Source organism: Narcine bancroftii, chromosome 7 (assembly GCF_036971445.1).
Source record: "Narcine bancroftii isolate sNarBan1 chromosome 7, sNarBan1.hap1, whole genome shotgun sequence".
Classification (NCBI taxonomy): domain Eukaryota; kingdom Metazoa; phylum Chordata; class Chondrichthyes; order Torpediniformes; family Narcinidae; genus Narcine; species Narcine bancroftii.
In genome coordinates this window covers 173461714-173483571 of record NC_091475.1, presented here as the reverse complement: position 1 = coordinate 173483571, position 21858 = coordinate 173461714, and the positions used below count along the sequence as shown (strand labels likewise).

Here is a 21858-nt window from a genome sequence, read left to right as displayed (position 1 = left end):
CAATAGCCAATGGAAACAAGGCTGGTGACAATGGACACCCTTGCCGGGTCGAACGTGTCAATTTAAATGGTCAGGAAACTTGACCATTTGTCACCACCGTAGCAATTGGGTTTGTATATAAAGCTTTCACCCAACCAATAAAAAAAGGGCCAAATTTAAACTTCTCTAACACCGTAAATAAAAAATCCCATTCAACCCTATCAAAGGCTTTGCATCTAGTGCAACCACCATTGGGTGGTTGGGTTACTTTTGATATGCATTAACCAAAGTTATCAATCGAAGAATATTATCTGATGCATTCCTATTCTTAATAAAACCTGTTTGATCAATATGTATCAACTTAGTTAAATACTTAGCAAGCCAGTTTGCTAACACTTTTCCTATAATTTTATAATCTACATTCAGTAAAGAAATTGGTCTATATGAAGACACTTTCAATGGATCTCTATCTTTTTTCGGAATTACAGTGATTAATGCACTCGAATAAGATTCCAGTAGCACCTGTTCTTCAGTTATTTGTTGTAATACATCCCCAAACACAGAAGATAAGTCTTCATAAAAAAATGTTTATAAAATTCCACAGAGAATCCATCATCCCCTGGTGACTTTCCATTTGGCATCTCCTGTATAGCCTCCTTAATCTCAAAATCTGTAAACGGAGATTCCAATTCCATAACATCTTCCTCCCCTAATACCGGTAACATTAATTTAGATAAATAAGATTCAATGGAACCATTATTCTGTTTCCCCTCAGAAGTATATAATTTTTGGTAAAATGAATAAAACTGGTCATCTTCCATCACATCTTTCTGAAATTCTTTCTCTAACTCAGCAATTTGTTTCTCCAACTCTAAACTCTCTGCCTTATATTGTTTCTTAACTCTCGTAGTATAACTAATAATCTGCCATCATAAAATGTTTTCAATGCATCCCATAATACAAAACGACCTTCTACAGCACACGTCAAACTCTGGCCCGCGGGCCAATATAATTATATTTGGTCCGCAAGATCATTTCAAAAATGTATTAGAGGTGGGCCGCTGGCCGCCACGCCAGTATAGCGCATGCACGGCTAATACTATAAATCCCAGAATGCATTGGCTTCAGCCTGCTAATCGCCCCCACCTCCTCTGTTTACATTGCAGGGTCTCACCGTGGACTCTGGTTTTGGGGCCTGGCCGGTGTCAGGGGAAGCCAAGGCCGCTTCCCAGCGCCCGGAACCGGAGGCCTCGGGCCTGACCTCGCCAGGACCGTTGCCCACTCCCCCTCCCTGCCGCAGGCCGACCCGCGACTCATGGTGACGGGGCTGCTGATCCGCCAAGATGCCGCCCTGCAGCGAGAGCCGATGCCCCCGCACTGTCGTTGTCCAACCCGATCGCCCGCAAACCCCGCCCACCCGCACACAGGCCTGAGTAAGTATTATGAACTTTAATCTCAGGATAAAACGATCTTCCAATAGTTTCATGTCACAGTGATAAATATATTCCTGGTTAAAAATGGTCCTGCACCTGGATACAAGCTCATTAGGCATAAAACTTGAAAAGTGTGTAAATCAAAGGATATCTGTACCAATGGAAAAAGGGCATGGCAAATAACCCTGCTAGAGTTCATGCCCACAATCAGTCACCCATTTGATTGTTTCAGGAATCATGTTATTCTCCCACATTCTCAATAGCCCTCAGATTTTACTATTTGACAGCACACTAGCAACATTTGACAAATCCTCTATAGAGAAATATTATTTATTGAATATTTTATTTCTCATTTGTTAATGCTTCTGGAAAGAGTTTATCCAAAACTATTATTAAACATTTATTTTAATAAGAAAAAGTTTAACATTACATATGTTGAAAGAAGAGAAAACATGCAGATGTTGTTGAAAATTTTCAATAAATATTTAGTTCGGCCCTCGACTTAGTCCAAGTTTTTAATTTTGGCCCTCCGTGAATTTGAGTTTGACACCTCTGTTCTACAGAATTAACATTCTCAGTCAAAAACAAAGTAATCTGTTCTTTAACAAAAGTAACAAACTCCAGGTTTTTCAGTAACATTGTAAGATGAACATACCACTTCCAAACTTACACAAGAAAAAAAATGATCTGATAAAACCCTACTTTTATACTCAGCCTGTAATACTTTATCCTGTAAATGTGCCGATACCAAAAAAAATCTATTCTGGGAAATGAATCATGCCGAGATGAATAAAAAGAAAAATCTTTCTCTGTAGGATTAATTCTTCTCCAAATATCCACCAAATTTAAATCTTTCATCAAAGCCCCAATCTTTGATTTCCTTATAATTTTCGGAGATCTATCCAATAAAGGGTCCAAAACACAGTTAAAGTCTCCCCCAACTAAGATATTTGCATTAGCCTGATTTAACAACAAAAAAGCTTCTAAAATAAAATGTTCATCATCTATATTAGGTGCATAAACATTAAGCAATGTCCAAGATTCAGCAAACATTTTACAATACACCATCAAAACTCTCCCTCCAAAGATTGTAATTCAAAAGGCAAACTCTTATGAATTAAAATCGCTACACTCCTTGCCTTAGAATTAAAAGAAGAAAAAAAACACATGACCAACCCAATCTCTCTTCAACTTCAAATGTTCTTAAGTGACCACAATGGAGATCGGATTGGCAAAAATTAATGCATCATGGTCATTTTCGAAAAATTGAGATTGAAAATTACCATAAAAAACTTTTAACACTGCAGGGTAACGAAAAGCAAATTTATAACCCTTCCACCACAATACTTCTTTAGCTGAATTAAATTACGATGTTGCCTAATAATTCTTGACTCAAATCTGCATTAAAAAATACTCTATTATTTTGAGTCATCATTCGAGTTTGACTTTGTCAGGCCTTTTGCACCGCCAGTCATAATACAATTTCTCTATCTTGATATTTCAAACAACGAATTAAAACCGCTCGTGGCGATTGTCCCGGAAACGGCTTCTTCCTTAATGCTCTGTGCTCAATCTAACTCTAAACCTTCTGGAAAAACTCTTTGCCCAACATCTCAGGAATCCATTTTTTAATTGGATCAGAACCTTCAATATCTTCTGGAAGACCAACTATTTTCACATTATTCCTCCGACTTTGATTTTCCAATGAATCAATTTTCTTCAATAATTCTTTCTTCTGAATTCCCAATCCACAAAAAAATCTTCCACTTTTTCCCTATTACATTCAACTTGATTTTTACATTCAAAAGAAGCTGCTTCAATTTAAAAAAAATTATCTTGTACTATATCAACTGATTTTATACATCTATTAACATCACTTTTAACTGCAGACATATCTTGCTTCATATTTGTCATATCTTCACACAAAGTGCTCATTTTAGTTTTTACATCCAGGAATCCTCAAGACATCTGTTTAAACATATTGTCCATTTGGTAGGCAATCCCTTTCCAAAACAGCATACATAGATTCCATTCCGGGTTCCATCACCTCCCTTTGAGGCCTACCTTCCCTGGTCTCCACCTCCATTTGTTCTTGTGTGCTGCCCAGTGAAGGTAAGTCTTCTTCTTCAGGCACTGCTGGCCCTCTTCCGGTGCGGCTACGGGTCTGAACACCCAACAACGGCTCCCCAACCTCATCGGGGCGCCGCTGCTCAGGGCCCCCCCACAGTCCACACCCGTTCTAATAGGTCCTGAACCCTCATGCCCAGCAGGACCAGCTACTGTGCAGGTGCATCCTCCGAAGCAACACTGCGCGTCCCCGGCCCACCTGACAACATCGCGGGCTCGAGGGCCCCTCTCTCGGCTGGACCGCCCTCGCGCCCGACTTCACGAGTGCATGGTTCAGTGCCGGCCAAGCTTATCGTCAAGCTGGCGCCATCTTTCAGAGGTATGATCGGCGCCAGCGTCATACTTATTCAGGCAGGAATCCTCTAAGCCTTGAGGATTCCCACCGACGACTCCATGGTTTCAACTGGAAAGGTAGGCCTCAATTCTTCAGTATTTAATCATATGCTGTTCCCAAAATTATCTCCCATTTTCGACAGCTTAAAAGTCTCACCAGAACTGGTTTTGCTCTCTGGTCGCCGGCTCTACTGGGGTCCAAGTGTTTGGTAAGCTCTCTCGATATGAATTTTTTCTCCAAATTTGTCTTCTCCCAACACTTGTGGGATCCATTTTTTGAAAAAAGTTCACCAGGTTTCTTCCCTTGATTCCTTCCTTTAGTCCAATAATTCAGGCATTGTTCTGCTGACTGAAATTCTCCATGTGGTCAATTTTGTCCAGCAGTCCTTGTTTATCCAACACTCATTCTTTGCCTTTTTTTTCCCCAAAGCCTCCAATTTTTCTTGCGTTTTCGTCAATTCAATCTCTGCTCGACCCATTCTCTCCATCAGGTCTTCAACAATTTTGTTCATTTTCTCCATCATATCTCTCTTAACCGTTTCAAAATTTATGAATCAGTTACTCAAATTCTCTTTTTTTTCTAGGATGATGCCCAATTCTTGACCCGACTCACCAGTTTAACCTGGTTCTGCCAGTTCCCAGTTGAATCGGAGCTTCTTCAGTCTTTATTCTTCGAAAAAGCATTTTTGATGAAGAGCTCAACCAAAGCACATCTGTCTAAGTCCTTTGTATGGTTCGACACCACATTTTTGAACTTTCTGGTTTAGGTTGATGTAGTTTTTGAGGGGTGAGGTACCGTTGATGCAGGAAATTGTACTGCGTCACCCTGTAGCTTGCATTAAAAACGGCTGTCATGCTATCCAGACACAGGTCATGGACTGTTGTGCCCAAGTCCGACTCCCAGCTTTCCCTCAGCTCTCACTTACTTGGGGCTCTCACTTTGGAGCATGGAATACATCATCGAACGAAACTGGCGCACCTTCCCCCTTCGAATGGGAAACTCCCTGTCGCTACACATGGGCAGGATCATAGATGGTCCCAATTTGTCCCTCAGCCATCCCAAAATGTGGTGACTTTGAATTTTCTTAAATACCTGAGTTCTTGACGCATCACCAGTTTTGATCATTTTCAAATTTTAAATGGAGGTGGAGAAGAGCGGGAACGTGGGGTTTTTTTAAAAAAAAATGAGAAAAGACCACATAAACCAGAGGATGAAATGTCAAGGTGAGCGGGGTGGACTCACGGCGTTGGGTCAAGTCATGAACAACTTGGACCCCTGGATGCCTTTGAAGGCAAGCGTGACGCATCTCGAGCCGGGGCCCCGCCTCCTGCTGGTCTGCCGGCGCAGCTCCGCGTGAGCGCAGCCACGTGACCCGAATGGAATGAAAATAATGTGGAGCGCGGCTGTCAATCAGGTGCGTTCCGGACTCCGGCCCACATTCTGAGAGGAGAAAATAGACGAACCCTCGTATCGCCCGCATTTAAAGTGCAAACTTCGGAGAAAACAATTCGAAATAGGCAGCTTGAAAGCGGGGGCGGGAGAGCAACATCACGTAAGTGTTAACGTTGATCGCAGCAGCTCTCATCGGTGAAATTGGATGAGGGGATTTGATCATATTTGTACATGGACATTGAGCTGTTCGGCCTACGTGATTAAACTTCTTCAAATGTGTTCGGGAAACAAATCCGAGTCGAGCACCTTTTCCACTGTTCGACCTGGCGCTTTCTCATCATTTGATTGCCGAGGAGTAGCCACATCTGTCCGACTTAACAGTAACTTTGTCCGACTTAACAGTAACTTTGTCCGACTTTACAGTAACTTTGTCCAACTTTACAGAACTTTGACCGACTTTACAGTAACTTTGTCCAACTTTACAGTAACTTTGTCCAACTTTACAGTAACTTTGTCCGACTTTACAGTAACTTTGAATGGTGACATGATGTCTTTATTTTCCTCTTCCCACAGCGCAACATGGTGTCGCTGGCAGATTGAAACGGACTTTCTCCCTGCTATGGAATGCGGTTTCTCGGGCCGAGGTGCGTCCCATTATCTCTGATCCACATCACTTTGTGCAAAAAAAGGAAGAGAAAAGAAAACGCTGTGGCCACTCCAAATTGCATTTCTCTGCTGGGGGCGTAATTAACGACAGAAGATCCATTTTTCGATGGCATGGGTAATGTATTTGTTTAAATTCTTCCTTGTCCTGTCACTTTTTTCTCTCGCTGCCCTCATTTGAGACCGTTTCCTTTTGACAGCAATCTTGAAGGCGCAATGCGGAGAAAACCTATTTTCCAGATTTTTGGGGGAGGAGGAGTAGGGGGGGGGGGGGGTTCCTCTGTCATCAGTTGGGAGAGTTCGCTTTTGAAACACGACAACAATTTCAGAACGTTTTTGAGGCCAGCCAAAGACCCTCCGATGACAGCTTCGAGCAGCCAACGACGTCTGCTGGATCAGGGCCGCGATTTGGGCAGCTCTGAAACTTGCATGCTTTGGGAAACTTGTCATCGGTAATTCGAGATGTTGAGTTGGGTATAAAAATACCAGGGGGAAGGGGAACTTGTATATCGTGTAATCTTTAATTTTACCAACTATATTTCCGATGTTTTGATAAACTGTAGTCAAAGGGGAAGTTTAAATTTTAATCAGAAGTTTATATAAACGTTCAATGAGCCATTTCGTGATTCTTCATTAATTATCACTTTTATTTGCAACTTAATATGGGAGAAGGAGAAAACCGGAACCAATAAGCTAGTCGACCTGACATCACTAGTAGTGAAAATACTAGAATCTAATTTTAATAAGTCAAATTGTCCATGTTGGATTTCATGGCGATCCAAACAAGTAAGACAAATGAACAAAATTGGAGCTTCAGGTTGAAAGCTGCCTACCAAGTTGTTGCTCCAAATTAGAACTCAGTGAATTGGTCATTCAGGCAGAATATAGGCTGGTCGGCTGTAACTGGTGGTCACTGCCTACTAACTGGTAAATAATTGGTCTCAATTATTTACACTTTTAACAGCCACTTGAATGAGTAGAAAATGTATTATACAGATCTAGCTGGAAAACTGAGATAAAATGATAGAGATTATTGGGTGTAGCTGTTGAGAAGTGGTTAAAAATTCAGGGTGTAATATATTTTAAGATGGCATAGAGGCAACAAAAAAGAACATTTGCATGTCGGATGGAGTTTTGAGAGATTTAATGGCAAAAGAGGAGCAAAAATGGTTTTATAAGAAGATGTAAATGAGAGTACATAGTAATATTATTTAAACTTATTGAACTCTTTAGGCCTAGAAGGTTGTAATGTCTTGTTTAAAGGTGAGGAACTGTTTCTCAAGTTTATATTGAGCTTCATTTGAATTTTGTGTGAAACTGGAAGAGGGTTGGGATAATTAAAATGATAGGGCCAGAGGTTTGGGAGTACATTAGGGAAGAATGGAGTTGTTCAACAAAACAGAAATTCGGTCTGTGTTTGATCTCCTTCGTTCAGAGGAGATGGCATTATCATCAAGGTATAATATATTCTGTTGAAGGAATACCAGTAATCACTGGAGAATATTTTCTTGATTCTTTGGTATTCTGATTCAGAGTACATACATGACATCCCATACAACCCTGAGATTCTTTTTTTCTGCAGCCTAGGAAGAATTATCACTTATTGTCAGAGCAAAAAAAATGCACACAGCCTATACATATAAAGAACTGTAAACAGATAATGAATATAAATTGTTCAATACAGGGAAAAAAAAAGTCCCTGATTGAGTTTGTTGCTGAGGAATTTGAGGGTGGAGGGTTAACAGCTGTTCCTGAACCTGGTAGTGAGTCTTGTGGCACCTATGCCTCTTTCCTGATGGCAGCAGTGAGAACAGCATTTTCTGGGTGGTGTGGATCCTTGATAATTGCTGCTGCCCTCTGACAGCACTGTTCCCTGGAAATGTTCTCAATAGTGGGGAGGGTTTTGCCTGTGATGTTCTGGGATGTGTCCACTGCTTTTTTGGGGAGAGCTTTATGCTTAGGTGTTCCCTTTCCAGTCCATGATGCAGCTGATCAGCACACATCTCTAGAAATTTGCCAGGGTTTCTAGTGTCATACCAAACTTCCGCAAACCCCTGAAGAAGTAGAGATGCTGACGAGCTTTCTTCACGATACCATTAGTGTGTTGGATCCAGGAAAGATTGTCCGAAATAATGACACAAAATTTTAAATTTGCTCACCCTCTCCACCTCTCATTTTTTCCCCTCTCCCAGTGATTACTGGATTGTAAACCTCTAGCTTTCCCTTCCTGAAGTCAACAGTCATCTTCCTTAGTTTTGGTGACATTGAATTCAAGGTTGTTGGTGGTGCAACCAACTAGTGTTCAAAGGCAGGGATTGGTAGTTTTGAATGGAAGGGAATTGAGCACAAGGGTGGTGCCACAAGGTATGGTTGAGAGGAAGGGTCATCCGTAGCCTAACTGAATGCAGGAGTAGGTTTGAAGGAGTGAACACCCTAGAACTGCTGTTATTTCTTGTTCCCACATTGGTTAAGTGCCACAGTTTAACCCTTTTAACATTATGTATCAAATACACCATGAAAAATAACATATTGTAGCCTTGAAAACTGCTCAATGTATGTTGTACAATTGTTTTTCATCACAATCCACAAGCCAGTTATAATCTAAAAGAGTGATCATTTAGAGCAGCCATTGTCAACAGGGTCCGACAGCCCCCATGGGGACCACAGCACATTTAAGTAGAAGATTTGTTTTATTTTCACCTTTTATAACATAAAACATTTTTGTTTTTTATATGGTGAGTCGGAGAGAAGTACTGAAGAAACTTCAACATAAACTTTGAGCAGAGCCCAAAGTAGAGAGAGGGAGAGAAGTAAAAAAAAAAGGATTGAAAATGGCTGTATATTTCTGCCAATCAAAGTATTAGTTTGGGGGAAAAAAAACATGACTTGTCCCAGTGTATACACTCAGTGTAATGCAAACCTCACTGAATGCCATTTTGATTAGAAGTATTAAAATTTAAAAGAACACACCATCATTGCTAGCAGTTATTTTGTTCTGAGAAAGCTTGTGAATTTGTTTTGTAGACATTGACTATCACTTAGATTTCAACTTAAGAGTAATTGTCTCTTTTTCATTTCCCTACATTGGTGGACTTCTCTGATTATGGTAGAAAGTATGCATGGAATGTTTTTTTTTGCTTCGTTAAACTACAATGATCAAATTTCAGTGATATTTAAATGATAAAATATTAGAAGGGGCATGTTAAATGCTTTCAAAATTTTCAAAAAAAGGAGCCATTTTAATTAACTCTAAAATGCATCATTATGTTTGAAAATCAAAATGTTAACTGAAATTTTCATTCTTGGATCTAATGCATTTAAATTTAATTATATTGGTTTCAAAATATTTGTGTTTCTTTTAATGTAAATGCTGATAAATATTTCATCACTGGATTCCTGGAATATAGATATTTAAATTGTAGATTTGAGAACTGTCATGTTATGGGTCTTGATTGTTTTTTGTTCTCTCTATTGAATTACTTACTTTATAATGGCAATTTTATTTTTCTGTGAGCAGTTAATTCCCTTTCAGAAAAAGAGATATAGAAAATATTTTACAAAGATTTGTCTTCTTGGAAAGCAAGGGTGAGAATCTAACAATACTAAACTCAACAAATGTGGAGTTATTGCTTGGCAATATGGATATATCTGTCAATCATAAGTGCTCCTGAAGGCAGGAAATAGGAACAGGAGTCGGCCATCTACCCAATTGAGCCTGCTCTGCCATTCAATAAGATGTGGCTGATCTGGCATTTGCACTTAAACTTGATTCCCTTCAGCAAAGAGCCCCAGTTTCATTGCTTAGTGAAAGGGGTCATAAAATGTCTCCAGTTGGTTGCATTTCATGTAATTGTCACAAAACTTGTAAGGAAAATCTGGTGGAAAATTTGTGGAAAATGGATTGGAAGATATAGCAGCTGGATTGATATTCATGTTTCTGTTCGATTTGGGCTTCAAGGATATTAGTTGGAGTGAAACATAAAAGACGACATGCCCTCTGAGGTAAAAGACAGTAATGCTGGAGCAATTTGGCAGCCATAGGAGGTAAAAATATATTGCCTTCACTTTGGACCTGAGCCTTTCTCTAAACATATTAGTTGTGCAAGTATGAATTCAAGAGGAAATGGTTCAAAAGTGATTGGATTAGCTAATATGAGGTTGAATATTGATAGAAATTAAAAGTGATAATTTTACACAAGTTGCCTATTTTTATCACCATGAAATTGTAAAGGGATAACTGTTTATGTTATTGTAGCTGCATTAAAACTGGTGTTAACCTCCGATGGAGTCCCACTGCAAAACATACATCAATGTCTGAAAACAATTAGCAAGCTGTTATGCTTGTGAAATGTAAATGCTCTATTAAGTGCAGTCCAACAAATTTGTTCATTTTCTTGTTCAAATTATTGCAAGTTAAGTCACCTCCCATTTAATTGACATTACTGACTAAACTGATTCATTCATGGATAAAAGAAAAGAATATGGCAATAACTTGCCTGAGCTTGTTATAAAATGCACAGTTTGCATTTTTCTGCAAAGTACTTATCTCAAAATAGTGCACAAATATCTTTATTCTAAACTAAACAAAGGTGCAGTTAGTTAGAATTCGAAGATCACTTAACAAACCCAAAGATAAGTGAAAGCTGACTAATTTATTTGAATGAGGCACTTAATTTAGTGGTTCTCATTTTCTTATACAGTACTTTCTCTCCACAGATTCCAAGGTTGTTGTGTAATGTTTCATTTATTAAGTTATAATTCTACAACACTAGCCATTCCTTTCTCTTCCCACTCCCACTTACCTCTTCATTGCACGATGCATTGATGTCTTTTTGCAATTTGGTTCAGAGGGTTTTATGGATGCTGTTATTATTCCAATCCAAAGGATAAAAAAAATTAATGTTTTGTTTTTTCTGATGGTGAAATATGGCACTTCTAATTACAGTTTCTTTATTCCCCCACTTCAGAGAAAGGAAATATCGTCCCTGATGGTTAATTACAGTACATCTAGCACTCTAAATGTGGGGGAGTTTTCTGTTTTTTCCCCTTTTAAATACTGGCATAGTTTGAAATAGATTTGGCTTGTTCTCTGAAAGAGAATGCAAGGCATCATAGCAGTGCTGTAACTTGAAGAAGAAATATTTTAGAATTCAGCAACCAATATGACATGTTGGTTAATCAATAAATTACAATATAGATACAGGATACCAACTTAGCGTTGAGTATATCATGATCCCAGTAAGATGAAAAGCTAACTTTCAAGACCCCCTCAATTCAATATGTAAACGTGTGATTGGCCGAGAGGGCAACAAAATCTGGAGAATAGGAGATGTAGGTGTACTTCAGAGAGCAAACCACCTTAACTCTGTGTGTGCATCTACTTTGTCAGTGATTAACCTGCTTGGAATGTGGAAATTATTGTTCATCTTTGTATTTTCAGGCAAACAGATTAAATGAGGGAAATGCAAATTTATTTCTAAATTTCAAATATTTGAAGAGAATGTTCTTTTTGCCTGTCTTTCAGTACAAATATTTTACTATATAATATGCTCAAGTGACAAAATACCATACATTGATGAATTCATAGAGAAATCAACCACTACTCTAGCCCACCTATAAGTAAATAAAAGAAGTTCCATAGGAAACTGTGCAGGATAGACAAGGTTGTCAAACATTTGTATTGGTATCAATATAATACTTCCATGAAGTTCTAAAATGTATCACCAAAAAAATTACAAATGGAGGGCTGAGTTTGAAGAAAAATGTCTGATCTTTGAACAACAAATGGTTGCTGGGGAGAGTGCAAGAGATCCAGTAACTTGCTCACAACTTTGTGCATGATACTCCAGTGTTGACAAGAGCATCTAAGGCCCAACCATCCACTACTTAGCTGAGATTTTGAAATTAAATTGGTTAACCTAGCTTCATTTCCCAGCATACTGTCTGCTTCTTTTCTACTACTACTTACTCAGCTCAAAAGGTGGTCAAATGTATTATTGGTACAAAGTTATGCACCAGACCTTCTGGAGTAGTTGGTATCCCAGTTGGAGTTCTTAAAGTATGGTGGGAGGAACATCTGGCATGAATTCAAGATTCAATTTATTGTCATGTAATAAAGACAGTGAAATATTACACAAAATTTGTTTTCGTCTGCCGTAAGACCAACAAGATTCACCATTGGCAGAAATTGCCTGAAGTGCCTCTTACAGTTAGAGAAAAAGGAGCAAAAGCGAGTCCCCCGAGAGTCACCGTGTGTCTATGGATTTTCCTCCAGCGTTCCTGCAGCCACACAGAGACCAGTCTAAATTATCTACAACCAGAGCTCCAGATCTGAGCCTCTGACACAATCAGGAACCCTGTGACAGCCTCTAAAATCCATGTTCCAGTACCTGGTACCCCTTCAGCCAGTCTTGAGCCAGTCTCCAGCAGTCAACAGCCTATGTAAATCCCTCAACTGTAGTTGCTAACAGCCTACCACCTGTGTGTTCTTCAGCCTCAGAGCCCCTTACTGGATTGTCTCCTCTGCTGCTGCTTCGGGGGGTGGGGTCTCCTCCTTTTCTGGTGCCCTGCGCCAGTCCTCTATTTACTCAGAGTCTACAACCTCTCGTGGGTGCTGCCAATTATAGGTGCCGCCATCTTGGGCACAGACCCTGTGGATGCAGTAATTCTAAATAAAACCAAAATGTCATCTCCTAGATCTTCTTCTTTCTTTGGCTTGGCTTCGCGGACGAAGATTTATGGAGGGGGTAAATGTCCAGGTCAGCTGCAGGCTCGTTTGTGGCTGACAAGTCCGATGCGGGACAGGCAGACACGGTTGTAGCGGTTGCAGGGGAAAATTGGTTGGTTGGGGTTGGGTGTTGGGTTTTTCCTCCTTTGTCTTTTGTCAGTGAGGTGGGCTCTGCAGTCTTCTTCAAAGGAGGTTGCTGCCCGCTGAACTGTGAGGCGCCAAGATGCACGGTTTGAGGCGATATCAGCCCACTGGCGGTGGTCAATGTGGCAGGCACCAAGAGATTCCTTTAGGCAGTCCTTGTACCTCTTCTTTGGTGCACCTCTGTCACGGTGGCCAGTGGAGAGCTCGCCATATAACACGATCTTGGGAAGGCGATAGTCCTCCATTCTGGAGACGTGACCCACCCAGCGCAGCTGGATCTTCAGCATCGTGGACTTGATGCTGTCAGCCTCTGCCATCTCGAGTACTTCGATGTTAGGGATGAAGGCGCTCCAATGAATGTTGAGGATGGAGCGGAGACAACGCTGGTGGAAGCGTTCTAGGAGCCGTAAGTGGTGCCGGTAGAGGACCCATGATTCGGAGCCGAACAGGAGTGTGGGTATGACAACGGCTCTGTATACGCTTATCTTTGTGAGGTTTTTCAGTTGGTTGTTTTTCCAGACTCTTTTGTGTAGTCTTCCAAAGGCGCTATTTGCCTTGGCGAGTCTGTTGTCTATCTCATTGTCGATCCTTGCATCCGATGAAATGGTGCAGCCGAGATAGGTAAACTGGTTGACCGTTTTGAGTTTTGTGTGCCCGATGGAGATGTGGGGGGGCTGGTAGTCATGGTGGGGAGCTGGCTGATGGAGGACCTCTGTTTTCTTCAGGCTAACTTCCCGGCCAAACGTTTTGGCAGTTTCCGCAAAACAGGACGTCAAGCGCTGAAGAGCTGGCTCTGAATGGGCAACTAAAGCGGCATCGTCTGCAAAGAGTAGTTCACGGACAAGTTTCTCTTGTGTCTTGGTGATCTAAGAAGTGGAAAATGCACCTGGATCCAATGAAATGCCATAGTCATAACCCTCTTCAAGAAAGAAGAGAAATCTGATTCTGTTCTCCATTATGACTGTCATTACATTTGTCATCTTTAACTGCTTCCTCTGAGGCTGAATAGTTGATCCTTAAGTTAGAGTTTGAATTCTGTCTATGAAGGAGTAGAATGGACATGATCTTCACCTTGTGACATTTCCAAAAAATGCTGCAGGCGTCATGAGCCATTAAATATAGCTTTTTGACGTCCAACATAAGTGTGTTGTGCAGATTCCTTCTAAAATTTGGGTGCTCTCAGAAATTTATCTCCATTCTATGCCTGCTGCACGATGACATGCACGTCAAGACTAATCAGCATATCGACCACAGACCCATTGTGCAGAATAGGGACTTGCAAAGGCCATGTTATTGTCCCAACACTCTTCTTGATCTTTGCTGCAAACTTCTCACTAGAGTGGACCTAATCTGCAAGACAAATGGGGAAAATGTCAAAACAAAATTAATTTGTATTGATGCCGGGAAGGGTTAGAATTCATAAGTATCCAAAGCTGCTATCTGAATAATTTTGTTTTCCTCAGAAATAAAGGCTTGGGAAGACGATTAAAATAAAATTAGCAAGAATTCTTCTCATTGCCAACCAAAATAATTCCGCTGAAAATTTGTACTCTTTGCTCACTTGGCAAGGACAAGGTAAAGCTTGGCTGTGATGTCCTCCATGGTTACGTGGCCTGTCTCATTGCTGGCTCCATTCTTAATAAAGCAACCCCTGGGACTTGAACCTTTTTTTTTCAACTAGTGTTTGGAACTTGTAAGAGAATAGGAAAGAAAGAGGAAATAATAGATCAGGGTAAGTGGTGCTTTCTTAATAATAGGATAAATGGCTACTTGGATATCTGAGTTCATGATGCTTTTGGTAGTCTTGAATTTAGTTTATTTGGAAATAACTTGGAACATGAGATTTTGCAGTCTACCTTTTCTAATCCTTACAACATTCATGCACGTGCTTGCAGACATGTGATAAAGAGAAAGGTGAAATATTGTGAATAAACTTAAATGATTCATTAGAACATTTGCATTTTTATTATCAAAATCTTATTATGTCCTCTTCTATATTTCAGATAAGGATGCCCAGGAGAATGACGAAAAGAATTTGAGGACTACGAGTGAATGTCTATAGAAAAAGTCTAAATACTTTGATCATAGTAAACTAATACAATTTACTGAAAATCTGCTTCAAAAACCAATAGAGTTCATTGATGAAAAGCAAAAGCTGTTTCCGTTATGAGGCCAAAGACATTTCCAGCCACTTCATATGTTGGAAATGGCCGCCAAAGATTACAGGAAATTCGGGAGGGGTTGAAGCAGCCTTGTAAATCTTCAAGTCAGTCTTTGAATGTTGGCTCTAACAGTGAAACCCAGCTTGATCCAAAAGCCTCTGTTGGAAAAGATGCTACCAGACAGCAGCAGATGCGACCTGTCCCAAAGTTTGGTCCTTATCAGAAAGCTCTCAGAGAAATCAGAAACTCCCTGATGCCGTTCGCAAATGAGTCTGGTTCACCTGTCACTGTTGAAGTAAACAGGCAGATGCTTCAAGAATTGGTGAATGCTGGATGTGAACAGGTATACCTTACAGATATTATTTTATGCCATGTGTTGTTATTTCATAAGATGCTATCCTTTTCAGTTCTATAGGAATTTTTAAAAAAAATGTATTGGTCTCAAATATCCAGATTTGAAATGTAATGAAAAGGTTATAAAGCTTTCCACAACTAGATTCACAAAAGAAGGCTACGACAAAAGTAAATGATTGAGGTTAGGAGACTTGGTGAAGAAATGGCTGAAATATTAGAGAATTATTTTTTATCCATTTTTATTGTTGACAGCCAAGAAATAAATGAGGAGCAAAAGTTGCAGTGGCGCAGCTGGTAGAGGCATGGTCTCATAGGACCAGGACCAAGGATACATTCCTGGCTTTGGATGCTGTCTATGGCAGTTTGAGCACACTCTCTCTGACTGTGTGGGTTTCTGAGTGCTTTGGCTTTCTCTTGTGTCCTAGAGGTGTGCAGGTTGGTGGATTAATTGGCCACTGTAAATTGTCCCTGGTGCATGAGGGGAAAACTGATAAGAATGTAGAGAGAATTTTTTTAAAATGAGATTAGTGTAAATATGCTGCTGATGTTTGCCATGAATCTGGTGAGCTGAAGGGTATGTTTTGTATTATATATTTCCGATTCTTTTACCATTGGGGCAAAACTGCCCAAGTGATCAATAAACAATTTCCTACCACAAATGGTCATTTCCTCCACTTCTGGTGTGCACAGACTTCAGTCCACGTTGTATATAACATGGTCTACTGTTCATTGGCTAAGCTACTTCAATGGACCTCTCCAATCTGGGCACACTGAATATACAGATTCAATTTCAAATTGTATGCCACGTTGACTTGGAAAGATTGGGTCTTTATCCTGGAACTCCTTGTACAATAGCACTCTGAGAATGCTTTCACTAGAAGTCTGCAGGAGTTTAAGCTGGTGTCTTGCTCCCATTTAAAAGCAAATTGGGATGGACAGTGAATGTTTGCCTTGCCAGTAACACTGTTATTGCTCAGTTCTATGGTGCTATTATTGAGATGTTTTTCAGTACAACATTAAATGTTCCTGTGAGTCTGATTAGTTTGAGGAGAAACAAGGTCCTGGTAAATTTCTAGTGAAGTGTAGGAAACTGAACCAGGTGAATTTCTAGTGAAGTGTAGGAAACTGAACCAGGTGAACCTCCAGGGAGCTCAGAAACCAGGGTCCTGATGTGTGAAAGAGAGTTTGGGTATCGGCACCCAGTGAACCAAATGATAAACTGTCAGGATTTTGGAATAGTTTTAAAGCAGATAATTTTATTTTCCTTTCGTGATTATATCTTCACACCAGTCACAGGACTGAAGCTTGCACTGATTTTATGTTCTTATTCGTAATGTTGAAAGAACAAGGTTAGCTAGAGAATATCTGCTGAGAAACTAATTCAGTATTTATTGGAATAAACCTTGGGATATTTCTGATCTGTGTGACTTGAGGTAATTTTAAATGATGCATTTTCTGCTTAAGTTTTAGAGACCTAGGTGTGTGGTGTGTTTTGCTAAATAACATCTAGTTGGATAACGTAATTAAGCAGGATGTTGTCTGTCATCACTTTCATTATAGTGTTGGTGTTCTGATCATTTGATTGCAAAAATCTGTGCTTGCCTGGGACCATGACGATGCATATTCTCTCATGTAGTCGATCAGTTCTTTTGTTCTTAGTTGATGTTTGTAGAGATGTGTAGAATTCAAAGTTTTTAATCATCGAGTCAGTCATGGATTCTGGAATCCTTTCTGTGTTATCAGTTTTACAATATTTTTTTCATAGATTGCATTCCAGATTTTGGTTCACAATAGATTTAGTATTTAAACTGGCGATGTTTCCTGCTTCATAAATCCAGCATCTTTCCATTGATTTGTTTTGTTTTTCTTATTGAAAAGAGCTTTATCTATGCATTTTTTGTAAGGTTTAAAGAATCAGAATGTAAAAAAAAAACCTGAAACATAAGTAATCTTAAAAATTAAATAAAATGTAAAGAAAATAAATCACCATCAATTAATATTAGAATGAAAAATAGTCTATCAATATTATGAGTATGTAATATAAAAGATATACAGTATATGTGTATCTATTGTAAAGACCTTCTGCTCAACAGAAAGTACCTGATAGTGAAATTCAGACCCTTCTACCTGCCCAGGGAATTCATGGGCACGCTGATTACTGCAGTTACGATCTGCCTTCAGAAAATGAGAGTGAAGCAATGATGGATGTTTATGGTGCCATCTGTGAAGCCCAGACATCCCTCCTCAATGGTTGCATGATTGTAACAGGCAACTTCAAACATGCCAACCTGAAAACTCTTCTACCTTGGTTTCAATAGCATCTCAGTATGAAATGTTTGCTGATGGTCATCGGTTCTGAAGATGGTCCACAGGACCATAAAGGGGCAGAGAGGGTCACTGGGTCTCCCTTTCCCCCCCACCCCCCCCCCCGGCCCACATGGATGTAATTTACCAATAATGTTGTTTAAAGAGGGCTTGTAAATTCTGTGAGGACCCTACCACCCCACACACAGAATCTTCCAGCTAGTCCCATTGGGGAAAAGGTATTCGAGCCAGAACTACCAGGCTGAGTAACAGCTTCTTCCCACGAGCAGCAAGAATGCTGAATGACTGTTGAATGGCTCTACTCTTCATTAATAATATTTATTTAAACGTGTACAGGTCGTTCCCCTACTTATGTCCATCCATACATACGACCAGGAAAAAAAATCCTGTATAAATTTTTTTTTAATTAAAGAAAAACTACGTAAGTATAAAAATTATGCATCAAGTCCTGGGGATCTACGGGATTTTTATTTTGATGGACCAACATAGTGGTGGCCACGGGCCGGGAGGACGCTGAGATATTGCTGCTGCTGAACGTGCTCTATATTCGGGACATTAAGGCAGTGATGGGCTGGTGTTTGAGGTTGGGGTGGTGAATGCAGGCCCAAAGTAACTTGTGTCCATTTCACAATCTGACCAATTGGTCAGAACGGAACTCAGATATATGTCAGGGATCACCTGTGTATAGGTTCTGCAAATATGTATAATTTGTCTATGTTTGCTTGCACTGTTTTGCCAGATTGTAATGATACAATCAAATGATAATTGAACTTGAATATGTATCTCTCTGTATCAATAGCTGAAGTACTATGTTCCATTGGATTTTGAACCAAGTGTTACCATTGCAGTAATTTTTGTAAAATGTTCCTCTATATTCATTTCTGCTCAGACTCTAAAGTGAGTCCATATTGTTTGCACAGCAATTTTCTTTCTGTTCTTTTAAAGATCAGGAAGGAATAACAAAAGTTATTAAGGTTTTGGATAGAAAAAATAACATTAAAAAATTCATAATTGTGGTGATTGGGAGTTGGTGATCCTCCTGTCCATTAGAGGGAGTCAGAGACAAATGTTCCACCTCCAGTTAGATGCAAAATGGGTGCCCCACGAGGTCGTGATTTGTTAACAAAATATAATTAATGCAAAAGAACCCAAGTTTCTTTATTCCAATAAAAGAAACATCACATGGTACCAGGAGTCAGTATCAGCAGGAGACATAGAAAGTGTGAAGCCTCCTGCTGCTGTGAATTGTACTGGGAATGTCAACCATGAGTGGCACTTGTTTAAACCGATTCATTTGTATCTGCAAGCCACTGGACTCGATAGCAAACTGGATGCACAGAAGATTGCACTGCTACTTACCGTGGCGGAACCTCAAGCACTAGAGACTTTTAACACATTTGTTTTTGCCAAGGCAGATGGCCAGGGGAAATTTGACAAGGTTATCGAGATGTTTGATGAACACTACTCACCAAAGGAAAATGAAACGTTCGAAAGGTACGTGTTTTGCTCGCATATACAGCTGCAGGCAGGGAGTTTTGATACTTTTAAAACAGAATTGAAAGCAAGAAAATTCAATTTTGGATTGTTACAAGATTCAATGATCTGTGATCAAATTGTGTTCAGAATTATTGACAAGAAAGTGAGAGAGAAGTTGCTGTGAGAGACAGCTGTGAAGATGTACAATGCCAGTGAATTAGCTCTGCAGCACGAGAATAAGGTCGGTGAGAGTACAAGGGCTGGTGAAAATGAAGGCATAGCCACAATATCTGGCCACGCACTTAAACAGAGAAGGAGATATAGGAAACAACAGAGAGGTGGAGAGACATTCATATTTGTAAACAATGTGACACGCAACATGCACCAAAACAATGCCCAGCCTATGGAAAAGTCTGTAAAAGTGCAAAGGGCAAAATTGTTATGCAAAGCAATGTTTTTCCAAAGGGAAACAAAACCGAAGTGAAAGTGTGCATACTATAGAAGAAACTGCCCTCAGTGATGCATTCTTCATAGGCCTGGTTGCCCAGGAACGTTTCAAACCAACAGGCAATGAACAGCCAAGCATGAACAGAGTTGAGGAGGACAAGTGGACAGTGCCATTGTGTGCAAATGGAGCAGATATTCCTTTCAAGCTGGACACGGGGGCAAAGGCTAAATTGATCTGTGAGCGCAACATTAGGGCAATGAAGATGAGCCATACATTCATCCAGATACTGTTCAGCTCAAGGCCTACAATGAATAGAGTATTTACTCAAAAGGCACATGTCGAATCAAGGTAAAAGTTAAAGATAAAGACCACCACCTCATGTTTGCAGTAGTCCCAAATGGACATGACTCTCTGCTTGGTGACAAAGCATATGAAAATTTAGGCCTAGACAACAGCGCCAAAGCACAGAACGGCATAGAGGAAATACTGGATCAATTTCCAGACATCTTCAAGTGGTTTGGTGTTCTACCAAAAGATGCATTTAAAGGGGGAGGCAAGACCAGTAATGCATGCCCTGAGGTGGGTTCCAGTGCCACTAAAAGAAAAGCCCAAACAGAAACTTGACTGAATTAAATCATATGGGGTCATAAAAAGAGTGGAGGAGCCCACAGAATGGGTGAATTCAATGGTGTGTGACAAAAAGAACAGTGTTCATGGACCCAAAACCTTGAATGCCATTATAAAGAGGAAATATTATCAGATTCCAACCAGGAATGAAATTACAAGGGAGATTGTGGGTACAAAGTTTTTCACCAAATTGGATGCATCCCAGGGCTTCTGGCAATTAAAACTGCATGAAGATAGCACAAAATACTGTACATTTAATACACCATTCGACTGATACCCCTGTCTGAGGATGCCTTTTGGAATTTTCTCAGCTCTGAAAGTGTTTCACAGGACAAGGGAGCACATCATAAAAGACATAAATTGGGTATGTGTGTACATGGATGACATGATCCTATGGGGATCCACACAGGAGCAACACAACAAAAGGCTCATCAAAGTGCTACAATGCATCCAGAAGTATGGATGTAAGTTAAATGGAGAAAAATGTCAGTTTGATGTGAAGGAAGTCACCTTTCTGGGAGATAAACTGTCGGAGGCAGGTGTGGAGCTAGACAAGAGCAAGGTGAAAGCAATTCTAGAGATGCCTGGACCGAGGAATCACGTGATGGAGTAGTGGCCGGTTAGGGAATTCCAGCCCTCTCCGGAAAAGTTGAAAAAAAACGCACAAAACACAAAGGTACAAGAATAAAAATTAAAACAAAGTAAAAGTAAAGGTGAGAAGAAAATGGCAGCGGAGAGAGAAAAGTCGAAAGCAATGGGAAGAAGAGAAGAAGAAAGAACGTCGGAAGAAGAAGGTGAAGGCCTTACCTGTCTGAGGAGGCCCGCCGCGGAGAGAGAAGCCGCTCCCTAAGGTCGGTGGAAGTCCCGAGCTCGGGACTACAAAAATGGCTCGCGGAGCTGAGTAAAAGTGCGCAACCACGCATGCGCATTGAAAAAAAACACACCGACATGAGGGGGGAGCAGCTGAGGAGTCGATCTCCACAGCTGAGAGTGAAAGCTGCAACACAGCAACAGGAAGAAAACACAGAAAACAACGAGAACAAGAAAGAAGAGAGCAAAAAGAAAACAAGGAAACAACAGATGGCCAACCCAGAGGAAGAAGAAGAACATAGAGAAATGGAAGAAGGGAAAGGCAGGACAATGGATATATTTTTTTTTAAAGAATATATGGAATCAGTAAAAGAATGGCAATTACAAGAATTTAATGAAATAAAAAGAAGAATTAAGAGTGCAGAAGAAAAAAATGAATAAAATAGAGATGGTCATATCAGAGATAGGAAAAAGAGTGGACAATGTGGAAGAACGAGAAATAATCGTAGAAATGGAAGTAGAAGACTTAAAAGAGAAATTAGAAGAATCTAATAAAAAAGTTAAAGAGGCACAAGAGCTGTGAGCTCAGAAGATAGATATAATGGAAAACTATAATAGAAGAAATAATATAAAGATAGTGGGCCTTAAGGAAGATGAAGAAGGCAAGAATATGAGAGAATTTATAAAAGATTGGATCCCCAGGGTCCTAGGAAGACCAGAATTACAGGAAGAAATGGAAATAGAGAGGGCTCATAGAACACTAGCCCCGAAACCACAGCCGCAGCAAAAATCAAGATCCATTTTAGTAAAATTCTTAAGATATACAACAAGAGAAAATATATTGGAGAAAGCAATGA

General features: G+C 40.1%; 1 protein-coding gene across 2 annotated transcripts in view; it reads left to right on the top strand.

Annotated features, from left to right (window-relative positions):
- The first annotated feature begins 5270 nt into the window (after positions 1-5270).
- The window catches only part of lats2 (large tumor suppressor kinase 2), a 77906-nt gene continuing 61318 nt past the window's right edge, over positions 5271-21858 (top strand). Inside the window, exons 1-3 of one of the 2 annotated variants that reach the window (XM_069891369.1) lie at positions 5271-5425; positions 5839-6046; positions 14803-15304. In XM_069891369.1, the coding sequence (XP_069747470.1) occupies positions 14966-15304 (339 nt within the window). In that variant the 5' untranslated portion in view covers positions 5271-5425; positions 5839-6046; positions 14803-14965. Of the gene's footprint in view, positions 5426-5838; positions 6047-14802; positions 15305-19052; positions 19135-21858 lie in introns of those variants that run through there. The other variant, XM_069891370.1, reaches the window with a different exon arrangement.